Raw genomic sequence first — 14,370 nt, 5'->3', positions numbered from 1 at the left:
AATAACCACTTAATAGCTAAAATGTGCTGTCCACGTATGTGGACACTAAGTACTAGGAGGTTAATGTAAAGTTTAATGTGATTAATTAAAGCACTTACTTGACAGATTTCATTCATTCATTTTCTTTCCGCTTACTCCCTGGTTAATCAGGGGTTACCACAGTGGAATAAACCGCCACTTACTAGACAGATTTCTGTATTTTTTATTTTAGGTGGTTTATGTAATGTGTTTTATGTTTAGTAAAAAAAAATTCTAATTGCATCTTTACTGATTTTTTAAACTAATTAATGTCTTGTCCCAATCAGTGGTTTTAGAGGTTTTTGCAAAAAAAGCACTAGTGGATTTAGATGGTTTTGACGCAATAGAAAATCTACCTTGTTAAAAACCAAAGATTTGTCTAAAAAAAGTTATTTTATTTACTAGCTAATAACCTTTCATTATATAATAAATAAAACTTCTGAACCTAATAATAGAAGCCTGATAGAAAATTCTCATTTACAAAAAAAAGAGAAGTCTGTTGGATTTAGAGCGCTTTGCAACCAAACACTTCATACCCTATCTGCCTTTTAAGGCTAAAATATTGAGTAAGATCTAAATCTTTTCTAAAAAAAAAAAGAAAAAAAAAGAGAGACATTTTCTCCCCAGTCTTCTTTGCTCATATTTACCAAGGATGCCAATATTAGCGGAGGGCACTGTATAAGTCATGCAGTAGGTAATTCTTGATATATTACAACTGGATCATTCCTGTTCAGCGCTGTCAGCTATTTTCCAATGCTCACAGGATTTGATTATTTTATAATGCTCTTTTGACTATTAAATGCGTTTGTGTATGCACTCGAGGGCCACTGGGTGTGTGCTTTAGTTTCAGTTCTGCTATTATTCAAGTCAGCCTAATGGATTTGTTTCAAACGGCAGACAAATAAGTTCTTATAATTTTCACTATTATGGTGTCAAGTATCATGGCACGATGTTAATACCTCCGTACAGGGTGAATGTGCGGGATTGTATTGCATGGCGAAATGTATGGTAATAAATTGAGCTGGAATGGCACGGTCATTAATCAGAAGGAGCACAGTAGACCAGGCTCAGCAGAGAGAGATGAAGCACTTTATAAGTAATGGAGAAGCTGTCGGTGGGGAAGATGGGAGGCTTTCAAGCAGCTTTCCACACATAGTCAGCAAAGATCAACCGCAAAGCAGGCAAGGTGCCACTGGAAGAGAAACAATCCCACTGAATTTAAGAGCACGCATTCACATATATACAGCAAACTTTGAATGTTCAACATGATAAAGATGATGATTTGCACAAAGGCATCAGTTCTGAAAATTCTGCCTGCATGAAAATTCTTTGCTCGGAATTTAAAGCTTATATATACAGTATAAATAAACAAATTTCAAACTTGCACATGTAATTGTTGCATGTAATTTAGAAAGCCTCAAAACTATAATAGATATGACATCAAAACTAAACTAAAAACTAAACAAAGCATTTTTTACAACGCATCAAAGCAGATGCAGCCTCAGAAATACATTAATAAAATTAAAATACTTGAGTGTAATAAAACACCAAAGATAAGACACAGGCTCAAAATATAAAATAAAATATCCCACATGGCATCTGTCATAATCACCAGGGATCTAACCCTCATAGATTGCTGGAGAACATTCACTTTCACTTGGACTACCATTCTGCCTATATGAACTACAACTCCCTTCAGGCACCACACACACACACTTGTCCCTGTTCTACATTTATTACACAAACACACAGGGCTGGGAGCTACTCAAGACTCATGGACCATATAAACACACACACTCACACACATTGCTGAGTGTTGCTGGTACATGCCCTGTAAAATTATGAAGTATTTCCATGTTTAGTCTCTCCGTGTTTTGACCCTTGCTTGTTTTATTGTTCAGCCTGCCTGCCGCCTCAGTTGACCATTTGCCTGTTATATGACTACACTGCTCCTGATTGCGACCATTGCCTGCCTGACCATTCTCTGTGTAATAAAGTACTGCACATGGATCCTCAACTTCGCTGTCTAGCACCTTCAGTCACAGCATCAAATTAAAAACAATTAAAATAAATAAATAAAATTAAATAATGAAATTAAATATCCCAGACTTGAGTGTACTTTGCAAAGCATCAACGGTAAAAGACGTAGCTTTAAACAAACAAATTAATTAATTAATTAATTAAATATCAAAGACTACACTTTGCAAAGCATCAAAGCTAACAGACATAGCCTCAAAAAATAAAATACAGTTAAATAAAATTAATTAAACAAAAAAACATATTTGCATGCACTTTACAAAGCATCAAAGCTAACAGATGTAGCCTTTTAAAATGAAATAAATTAATTAAATTAACAAAATTTTATATCAAATAAAATATTCTTGACTTGCACACTTTGCAAGACATCAAAGCTAACAGACATACCCTAAAATATAAATAAAATACATTTAAATTAAATAGAGGTGTGAACCTACACTGGTCTGACAGTTTGGTTACGATTATTATGCCATTGATTCAGTTCAATTTAATATCTCTGTGCATCACGGTGCATTGACGATGTTTTCCATACACAATTTTATACTTCACAGCACAGCAATTCTTGTATAAAAATGTATAGATATATGTACATACTTTTCGTGATAAAATTTTGTCCTTCAATATAAACAGTCAGATATATAAACTGTACCTCAAGTACATGCACGGAACAACACAAGCATTTATAGCAAGTGAACAAATATAAATATACCGCTCACTTTCTGAGCCTTGTCTAGCAAGTTCTTTCTTACAGCCCTATGATTGGTCACATGCTCAACAGAAAGAGCTGCGATTGGCTCTATCGCTCTGTTGCTGTTCTTGACGAGTGGCACTGATAAATCACAGCTGATCCATGATAGACGCTGAGGAGGCTCGTGTCTGTATCCAGAAGTATTGCTGTAACAGCCGAGAGGAGAGGAAAAGTCACGCCAGCAGGTCAAATGGGCCACAGTGAGAGAGAGAGAGAAATTGAGTTTACTTTCATTCTCTCAATTACAGTGAAATAGGGGCTTCTGCTGCAAGTGTCAGTGAAAGACTGTTCAGCAAACACACATGCAGTGAAATTGTGCACAGCTTCTGCGTTTTTAAGTAGTTGGAGCAGTGTAAGTGCTCACGCTCGCCTCCCTTGCCATAGTAAGCTAAGCAACACAGTCCAGACATAGCCTAAAAAAAAAAAATTAAATAAGTGATAAAATTAAATTTTGAATAAAATATTCCAGACTTGCGCACACATTGCAAGACATCAAATCGAACAGACATACCCTAAAAAATTTTTTTTATTATTTAAAAAATAACCCAGGCTTATATGCACTTTGCAAGGCATCAAAGCTATCAGGCATAGCTTAAAAAATATACAATTAAAGTCAGAATTATTAACCCCCCCTGAATTTTTAGCATCCCTGTTTATTTTTGTCCCTAATTTCTGTTTAACGGAGAGATTTTTTCAACACATTTTTGAACATAATAGTTTTAATAACTCATTTCTAATAACTGATTTATTTTATCTTTGTCATGATGACAGTAAATAATATTAGACTAGATATTCTTCAAGACACTTAAAGTGACATTTAAAGGCTTAACTAGGTTAATTAGGTTAACTAGGCAGGTTAGGGTAAATATGCAAGTTATTGTATAACGATGGTTTGTTCAGTAGACTATCAAAAAAAAATATCGCTTATAATAATTTTGACCTTAAAATTGCTTTTTAAAAATTAAGAACTGCTTTTATTCTAGCCCAAATAAAAAAAATAAGACTTTCTCCAGAAGAAAAAATATTATCAGACATACCGTAAAAAAATTCTTGCTCTGTTAAACATCAGTTGGGAAATATTTAAAAGATAAAAAAAATATCAAAGGGGGGCAGATTTACAGATTTTAACTGTATATAATTAAATAATATTAAGTACACAAATTCCCATATTTGCACACTTTACAAAGCAGCAAAGCTAATAGATAGAGCCTCAAAAATAAAATAAAATGAAATAAAATAAAATGATAAGCCTCAAAAATAAAATCCCATACAGAATTTATTGTAGATACTATTAAAGCTAACAGGCAGCATCAAAGCCAGAGAATTTGCTATTCTCACTGACACACTGATCTGCAAACATCCTGTTTCAGACCATTGTCTCACACAACAAATAGTCATGGTTGGTGAAACAACAAAGAAAAGACATTCATCTCTCCGAATGTAATATTGTCAGATGTGTTTGCCCTGTGTATTCACACACACAATCATGCTCTCTTTGACTTGGACAGATGTAAACAGGAGACAATTACAGAGCTCTTGCCTTCCACAAATTCAGAGAATGGTGCTGAAGAATGAAGAAACACAATAACAGAGAGATATGTGCAAATATGTTCCCTATTTTCTATGGTTGTTGTACACCTTAACACATAAGGGGCTCTATTTTAACGATCTAGGTGCAAAAGCATTAAGTGCGTGTCAGAATCCACTTTTGCTATTTTAAAGGGTCACAGAACACCAAAACACATTTTTTGAGCTGTTGACAGTCGTATATGTGTCCCACACTGCTAAAAACACTATTAAGACACCTATATTTCACTAAAAAGTGTAAATTGGTTGTTTTTGCGTTATTTCAAGCAAATTCGTACTTCCTGTTTGAAACGAATTTTTGAAGCTGCGTCACGGTCATGACATAATAGCATTGTATTCCAGCGTGCAGACTGGGCGTCTGTGCCAGAGTGTGTCTTATTACGTCTTACAGTGTGATGCATTAATGCATGAGTAAGGCTTGGTTCAAACCAATCAGCGCGCTCTATTGTGCAACTTCATTAATATTCATTACTGTCACCGTGTTTTTACGCGACATAGACGCCACGTTGTGTTGGCAAAACAAGCGTGAAGTGTTGCTTTTATAGTTTGCTGCCGTAAGTTTCGTTTTCATTTTCTCTCTGTGAGAGCTCATCTGGATCACGTGTGGATTAACAGTGTACGCGACGCTCGACAACAATAACTTACGTGTCTAAGGAGGATTATTGTTTACCTGAGAGCTGTTCTCATCTGCAAACGCTGAGATCCGGATTCGCTTGTAGTATTCTCTTCATAAAGACGTGGCTCTAGTTGCTGTTGATTGTCCTGTCTCTACAGATTTGGTAAGTGAGCGACCAGTGCTCTTTGTTTATTCAGTTTGTTCGGATCGAACTAAGTTAACTTTTGCACAGAGTGCAAACATGTTAGCACCACAACCAAACTTTAACCTCGTGTAGGGTTTTTACCGCATTTTGTGACCGGAATAACACACGCGGCTTTCTGACGCTACCTGCCGTGTGCATCTAAGTTTCCGGAAAATGCTGAGTTTTTTTCCTCTCATTCGCCGTGCGGTATCAAACATTGCATGAAAAATACACGCTTAGAGCAGATCCTCGAATCAAATATCTCGTTTGTCGCAAGGGGCATGAATGAATTCCCTAAATGAAAGAGCCAAACTGCAGTTAAAGTCCACCATTTAATAATTTGGCAAATAATTCGACTACAGATGTCCATGTAGGTAAAACACCATCACTTTCTCCTGTGTGTGAGTATTTTGGCTGAAACTCGCGCGTGCCCAAATAGACACTCCCACACCATCCCACTTTAGTTCCTCCGACACTCCCCCCTAAACAGAGCTAGACACGCCCACTTTTCTGACTTTTTCCAAAGTAGAGGTGTGAAAACACCCTGCTAAAACGAGGGGGTTTCATGGCCCTTTAAGGATGAAAAACTCCGCTCTGTGCCCTAGCACATGGTCTAACAGGGTTGAGCTTATTCTCTTAATGAGTTATAGGTGTGTTTTGACTATAAACCAATCAGAGTCTCATCTCCCTGTCTCTTTAAGAGTCAGTTGCGTTGCCCCATTTTACAAGGCAGACTTTGTAAGTGGAAAACTGATCACTTCACTAGCGAGAAAACAGTAAAACAGACCATCTGCAGCGTGAGAATGAGATAATGAACCTCCTCTTTCTTTACCTTCACTTACTCTCTTTCGTGGATAAGGAAACAGACATCCATTAGCCTGCATAATTAATTTTGTTTGTTTAGCACAAAGATTTGTTTCAAAACTATTTCTAAATTCAGTCATAATTTCCAGCAAACGAATAAATTAACAACAATAACGAAGTGTGCTCAAAAAACCCCATATGTCCCCATATGGTCCTAATATGATATGATACATACAACAATCATAATGCCTATCATACATTTTTAACATGCTTTACAGCAGAAACATACTAACAAGTCACTTAATATAACAACAATTAATGTACCAACAAATAATCCTGTCAGCAAAATTAGAGCATGGCGCATCTGATAACACTTGCATTCTGTCTGCGATGTACTGTAGCTGTAAAAGAGGCCAAATAGTTTTAGAAATACAGATTTCAGGTGGGATTAATTGTTCTAAAAAATGGACCAAGAAGATGTGGTGGAGAGGAAATACATATTTCTTTAAATACGAATATATTTGCTTGACTCATTGACTTTTGTTTTGCATCAACTGAGTGCACGAGTCTTGCATGAATTCTTCTACCTAACGATTTCAGATTCTAAAAACACTCCCTTAAAGTTCCCATTTATTTACATAATGTTATTTTTTGAATGTTCAAATTGTTTTTTTTTTTAGACTATGTATTATTGTTATTTTTTTTTGGCTATTTTCTAAAACATTTTCATAACTTTTTAGTCTCACAATGTTCTCAGAATGTTATTTAAAACATCATTCTGTCCACAATATATGTCCAAAAAAAATTTTCTATTAATATTTTCAAAACATTCCTCAAGAACAGTTGTAATGTTCTAAAGATGTTCCAAAAAAATCTTAGAAAACATTTATTTTAATGTTACAACAATGTTTACTCTAAGGAGGTACTCATACTAGGTTGCCTTGAATCGTGTCGAAGTGTAGTTGTCCCCCCTCCTCTCTTCCCCGATGGCCTACACTCATACTGCATTTTTACCTACAGAACCTGAGCACGCTTACATTATCAATAATGCTACTGTTAAGTTTAACAGGAAGAAAAGTGCTCACTCGGCACAGTGGGAATTGCATTAGTTTTAGTTGTCTGTTTCAAAAAGAAAATTTTTCAGACAATAAATAAATAAATTCAGACATGCATGTCATTTAATGTAGGCTATAGGTCTGTTATTTTTTACTAAAAAAGATATATTATTTGAGCACCAAAACTATAGAAACTGTATTAAGTTTATAAAAAAATAAATAATAATAAATGGCACAGTATCGAGATTGGATCTGTATCGGTCGATACTCAGAATTTTGGTATCGGGATCGGTTCCAAAAAATGTTATCGGTGCATCCCTATTAATTTGTGTTCTGAAGATGAACGAAGGTATCAGGGATTGGAATGACAAGAGGGTGAGTAATTAATCATTTTCATTTTTGTGTGAACTATCCCTTTAAGAAGTACAATAGAGTTGGACAAGCCAAAAATAATTATTACACCAAGCAAAATTCATTAATTGTTATAATTTTAACAAATCAAACATGGAATGTTCCAATAATACTTAATTCATCTACATTCTGATGCTCAGTTGTATTCCTTCACTGAACTTGAACATGACAAGGTTTCTTTGCTATCAAAGAGAAGTCCACCCGGTGGTTGGTAAGACAAAGCTGAATTGTGATTTTTTGCACAATCTTCCCCAGTGTGGTGCTCTTTTTTATCACGCTGTTCAACATCGCTTTCTGTCAGGCTGAGTAAGTGAGCTCATAAGAATCCGCCTTAGGGGATAAAAATCATCCATGGACAAAGCTGTAAAACCAGAGATTAAATGCGTCACCAAATCCCTCCTGATTACTGTTTGTCATTAAACACTACATCTGTAACAGGTCTGTCAGAGCCATTACCCAGCTGATGATCAGACAATGGAGCAATCGGAGACAATGAAGACGAGTCGCTTCCCTAAAGTTTTAGCAAATGATATTCAGCTGGAGGAGGACAGAAGTGCGGGATGAGAGGTGGAAAGATGAGACCGGAGTGACAGATAAAGCACAAAGATGAATGGCTGTCCGCAAAGCACTTTGGGAGAGGGATAATTTGACTTGCTCTCATTTTTCATGCTTAGGGAAAACACAAGCAATACTCTTTCTATCTCCGTCCCTCAGCCTTTCTGCACCCGTCTACATCTGCGGCGCATGAGTCTCCAGTCACTGCATCAATTAAAGGTGTCGTTCACTGAAAATAGAGCGCAACTTGGTATGAATCCACAGCATGTGTGTCACGCTTTTGTCAGAGCATCTCTTTATCACATGCTCACTTTGAGTCATCCTACAGCTCATCTAGCTGACAAAAAATCCACATTAGTTATCGCGGTTACATCACCAGGGCTGTGTTTGTAAGATAGCATTCAGGATGAGATGAGACTATGCGGCGTGGGGCCAAGTCACTCAATAGTTCTGTGGCATTTCAATCCTATGCTGTGCATCTTATTCACAAGCCGAGCGCTATCTAGTTTAAAATATGCCTCTTTTCATGTAAATCAGGCTTATTATTTATAGATTGAGCCTTATTTACAAAACATGGCGCCATTACCGCCCACAGACAGCAGGAGGTACACAGAATTTTATTAAAATAAGAGATGCTTGTTTACATTGAATGTTGTTCCCGGCAGCGGTAATTCATCAAATAAAGATCAAATGATGAAGAAGAGTGCAATAAGCTGGCATGTTTCCAGAAGAAAAGCACTTTTTTTTGGACTTTTAAAAGAGTTTCAGTGCTGGAGAGATTTTGCAACCTGTGTTTACAGGAGTTACATAACTCTGCCTGCATTTCTGGAAAACTATTTTTAAGTTTGTTTTTTTCTTTTTAAGTGTAGAACTGAAACCCTTCAACACATGGTTATCCAGATGAAGCCTAAAGGGAGACACTTTCAGCCATAGCACACTACCTGAAAAAAGTCTTGTCGCCTATCCAAGTTTTAGTAACAACAAATAATAACTTGACTTCTAGTTGATCATTTGGATTCAGAAGTGGCTTATATAAAAGGCAAAGGCCCTAGATTACGCTTAGTTTACCAAAATAAAATAAGATCATGCCTTAATTTTTAATTATTTAATTAGGACAGTAAGATCTCACTTTGCTTAGACAAAAGTCTTGTCACTTATTTAAAAGAAATAATGTACACTATAGAATATAAAGTCATGGTGCAGTGGAAAAAGAATTGTTATTGTGTATGACTCCCATGAGCTTGGACGACTGCATCCATACATCTCTGCAATGACTCAAATAACTTATTAATAAAGTCATCTGCAATGACAAAGAAAGTGTTCCTGCAGGACTCCCAGAGTTCATCAAGATTCTTTGGATTCATCTTCAATGCCTCCACCTTCATTTTACCCCACACATGCTCAATAATGTTCAGAATCTGGTGATCGGGCTGGCCAATCCTGGAGCACCTTGACCTTCTTTGCTTTTAGGAACTTTGATGTGGAGGCTGAAGTATGAGAGGGAGCGCTCACCTGTTGAAGAGTTTGCCCTCTCCAGTGGTTTGTAATGTAATGGGCAGCACAAATGTCTTGATACTTCAGGCTGTTGATGATCCACTCTGCAGATCTCTCGCACGCCCTCATACTGAATGTAACCCCAAACTATGATTTTTCCTTCACTAAACTTGACTGATTTCTTGAGTCCATGGAGGTTCCAATAGGTCTTCTGCAGTATTTATTAATGATTAAGATCCAGTTCAACAGATGATTCATCTAAAAACTCTACATTCTGCCACTTTTCTGCATGATCAACTAGAAGTCAAGTTATTATTAGTTGCTCTTACAACTGGGATTAACGACAAGACTTTTGTCGGGAAGTGTAAGTTGGTCATTCCAAATCTGTGATTTCTAGAATCGTGCATCTGCACAAAGTCACTAAATTATTCAAGTCCTCTAAAAAAGTTAGTCATTCACAGGATAATTAGTAGAATCTCAATGTTAATCGGTTCAATATTGTACTTCAGCATAGAACAAAGTAAGAATCTGAATCTCTGTGTATCAGCTTTTTAAAGGACACCTAAATTACCCCCTTTTTTCAGAAGTGTTTTGCATCTCCAGGATGTGTATGTGAAGTTTCAGCTCAAAACACCCATAATTTTTTTCATTATACCTTTTACAAGATTGTACTTTTTACATTTTTCCACCAGGGGGTTGTTTTGTCGTACTGCGCCTTTAAGGCTAGTCCTCGCCGCCTACCGTGCCTTTCAGCGTAGCTGCATCAGACAACAGACTCAATCAAAACCGCACAACATATTCATGTCTATAATTTGTAATCAAAATACATTTGGCTCACCTGTATTTCTCCATATGGACAACTTTTTTGGTGTGGTCAGTTTGCTGAGCGTCTCTTTTTGTCTCACATGGCCATAGTTGTCAGGGTTCTGCCACTTTGGTCTTGAAATTCTTGTTTTGGTGGCAGAGCTCTGACACTACTCATGTCTGGTCCTGTTTCTGTCTCTGACAATAGTTTACATCATTTCTTATGTATGTGTCACTTCTTAGGATTTTTATAGTGAGCATGGGTTGAAACTTCCAGTAAAGTATGCCAGAATGTGAGAGTTTGCTGCAATCTCTACAACTGTGCACTAAAAAACACATTTTGGAAGACATGTTTGCTTTGTTGCTTAGATTTGCATAATTCCTTTAGTGAATTGGGCACTAAAACTATGCAGCATGCAAATAAACAATCAGCCGGGACACTTCATCCTGAGTGAATTCCTCCCTGTTATTCTAAAACAGATTAATCTGTAAATTTAGACAGGATTCAAAGTAGATGGATGAAGCCAGGTTGAAATTTTTCCAAGGTTGGATAGAACCAGGATGAACTTAATTGGTTTTGATCTTATCCGGCACTACTTTCTCATTACTTTGCCTGGACTTTTCTGTAGTCATCATCACTTCCTCCAGCTGCTTTCTCAACACCGACTTTTCAGCCTTATAATGTGCTTAGATCACAGCACAGATAAGAGCCACAAGGGCTTGAGGGTTTTATTGCTTGATGAAATGAAAAACTGAGGCCTTTTCCCACTTGACTGACCAACACCTCCCCAATTTCGCCAATCGCCCCCCACACACACTCTCTCTCTCTCACACACACACACACACACACACACACACACACACACACACACACACACACACACACACACACACACACACACACACTGTCTCCTTGTGCCAACCAGCTTTTTCTTTCTTTCAGAAACTTTAGAGGTCACTTCTACCAGCTCATTTCTCTGCAACCATGTGCTTCCAATTGAATCTGGTCAAACCTGCAGGAATGAGAGAACGCTGTGTTCCAGTTCACAGGGTCCCTACAGTATGTGCTGTTCAGATATCGGTAGATTTTCACCTGAAAAAGAAAAAAGTGCTCAAACGGAATGCCCTGCAACATGATGAAATGTCATGCACAATTGGAGTTTTAGATGGATAAATGTATAAGTACAGTGTATGAATATTAAGACAGAGAGTGCCTCACACAGGTGAGTGGGCTTGACAAACCACCTGTAGAAAACACACTCTCTCATCTCTCTGATAGTACGTTCACAACAGACACAGATGAAATGTCAAGCGCAAGATTTACATGTTAAGTCAATGCAAAGACGTAATCAGACATCCTGTGGCATCTTTTGTGTAAATGAGGCGGTGCGAATGATGCAGTGTGAATGACGCAAAGCGAGTGAATGACACGGTGTGAATTAATCGTTTTTAGCATTTGAAATGCGTAACGCGTGAATCATGCGAACCGCTTGAGTTGAAAAATCTGAACTTTGGCACCACAATAACCAAAACATAATCATTTCTGAGTGTACCTCATACAGGTGAGTGGGCTTGACAAACCATCTGTAGAAAGCACACTCTCATATCTCTCTGCCACTTTAACCATCACTTTAACCAGTTTTGCACCAGACACAAAAAAGCACTGTGCATTTATGAGGTGTGCTTCACACAGGTAAGTGGGCTTGACAAACCACCTGTAGAAACACTCTTAGGATAGGATAGGATAAACTTTATTTTGTCCCAGAGAGGAAATTTGTCTTGGGCAAAAAAGGTGCTACAACATTCCTATAAACAGATAGTAAAAAAAAATAAAACAAAACAATTAAGAACAAACAGTAAAGAACATACATTGTTTACAGAATAAAACCGTATACAAGTATAAATTTATAAAACACAGAACCCAGTCAAGTGCTAACGTACTACAGGAACAGTGTTATTGGTTCAACAGTTTTATTGGGGTAGGAACAAACGAAAGCTTCAGTCTATTAGTTTTACACATTGGCATTCTCAGTCTTTTTCGTGATGGTAACAGCTGATATTCACTGAACAGGGGATGCTTAGAATCAGCGCTAATACGTATTGCTCTTCTCATAGCCGCCTGTTCATATAGAGTCTGAATGGGCTTGTACTGTTTTATTCCTATAATTTTCATGGCTGTTTTTTTGCATATGAACCAATTTATTTTTCAACTGAACAGACAGGTTTCCAAACCAGACTGTGATTCCATAGCGAATAAGACTCTCAAACGTAGCTCGGTAAAAAACAAGCAAGATATTGCTACCCACCCCATACAATGTCAGCCTTCTTAAAAAATAAAGCCTCTGTTGTAGTTGTGTCCATAAGCTCTCAATGTGTGTTCTCCAACAAAAAACACTGTCCATATAAAACCCCAGGTATTTGTAAGATGTGATTTGCTGTATCACTATAATGATCACAGGCCTGTGTTCAGAAACACTTCGTGGGTCAAGGACTATTTCTTGTGTCTTTTTTACATTTAACACAAGACAGTTCTTATCACACCACTGAATGGAATGATCGATTTCACAGTGGTAGGATGATACAGTAGGTCCATGTCTTAGTGTAAAAGACTTAAAATGGCAGTGTCATCAGCATATTTCATAATGTATTTATTAAAATGTGTGCTCCTGCAATCATTCATGTAAAAGGCAAAAAGCACAGGCGATGAAACACAACCTTGTGGCACTTCTGTACTACTATATCTGACCTCAGAAAGTATCCCATTAACCCTTACCTGATGAGCTCTGTTACTTAAAAAAAGAGTAAAACCATTTATTTAAGAAAGCAAAAGTAGATGTGTCTGCACTCTTCTCTCTATATAAAAGAAAAAACACATCTTAACTCTAGTATCTAACATAATAACAGTTGTTTGTATGAATAAAACTTCTTGTTAGTATTGTCTCTTCTTGTTGAATTGCTGAATGCCTCTGCAATTGTAAGTTGATTTGGAAAAAAGCGTCTGCTAAATGACCAAATCTAAATGTAATGTAAATGTGATGTGCAGTAGAAGTGGTGCACATGGATAATGGCTGGACTGTATTTCTGTCTCCCTGCTGATGAAGTATATTATTTTATGATGCAATTATACATTTTATGTAATTGTCAAAGACCATCCGTATTAAATAAAAGTAACAAAAGTGATTTCGTATGAAGCATATTAAATGCAAGTGGTCACATAAATGTTTTAAATAACCTTGGATGAATGGGGGAAAAATGTTTCACTGGGATTTAGCATAACATTTATAGTCTTTAAACTTCATTTTTCTTTTAACTTGCACTTAGTAAACACAAATTTTTATTATATTTAAAATTATGAAATATCTTGTGCTGACCAATGTGTAAAGCGTGTAAAGGGGTTTGAAGGACAGTGGCAAAATATAGGGTATTAAAGAATTATTTCAAAAACAATAAAACAGTTTACATGCTATATACATTTTGTGTAAATGATAACATTAAAGAAAAAAACATCATTATTTTTTTTCCATACAGAAAAATAAAAACACAAAATATGAAATTGCATGATTACAAATTTAGATTTCTAAAGTAAAATCCATTAATAAATACTTATTTTGATTACATGTTCCTCCACAATAATGAATATAATTTTTTATAAAATGTTATAATATAATATAATATAATATAATATAATATAATATAATATAATATAATATAATATAATATGCTACTTTATAAATAAAATTTACATCATGTTATATATATATTACTTGAAGTCAGAATTATTAGCCCACCTGTTTATTTTTCCCCAAATTCTGTTTAACACAGAGGTTAGGGTAATTAGCAGGGACATTTTCACTGTATGTCTGATAATATTTTCTCTGCTGGAGAAAGTCGTAGTTGTTTTATTTTGGCTAGAATAAAAGCAGTTTTTAATTTTTAAAAAAATTTTTTTTTATTTGAAGGTCAAAATTATTAGCCCCTTTAAGCTATATATTTTTCGATAGTCTACAGAACAAACCATCATTATACAATAACTTGCCTTATTATCCTAACCTGGCGA

The 14,370-nt window shown here is 36.2% G+C and overlaps 1 protein-coding gene across 2 annotated transcripts in view; it reads right to left on the bottom strand.

The window, feature by feature from the left end:
- The window catches only part of LOC147832293 (uncharacterized), a 112,122-nt gene that overhangs the window by 11,443 nt on the left and 86,309 nt on the right, over positions 1-14,370 (bottom strand). Inside the window, exon 4 of one of the 2 annotated variants that reach the window (XM_087298592.1) lies at positions 11,279-11,406. In XM_087298592.1, the coding sequence (XP_087154718.1) occupies positions 11,279-11,406 (128 nt within the window). Of the gene's footprint in view, positions 1-11,268; positions 11,407-14,370 lie in introns of those variants that run through there. The other variant, XR_015518735.1, reaches the window with a different exon arrangement.

This window comes from Danio rerio, chromosome 20 (genome assembly GCF_052040795.2).
Source record: "Danio rerio strain M-AB ecotype USA chromosome 20, GRCz13ab, whole genome shotgun sequence".
In the NCBI taxonomy this organism is placed as follows: domain Eukaryota; kingdom Metazoa; phylum Chordata; class Actinopteri; order Cypriniformes; family Danionidae; genus Danio; species Danio rerio.
Note: the sequence above shows the minus strand (reverse complement) of the source record. Positions and strands in the feature narration are given on the sequence as shown.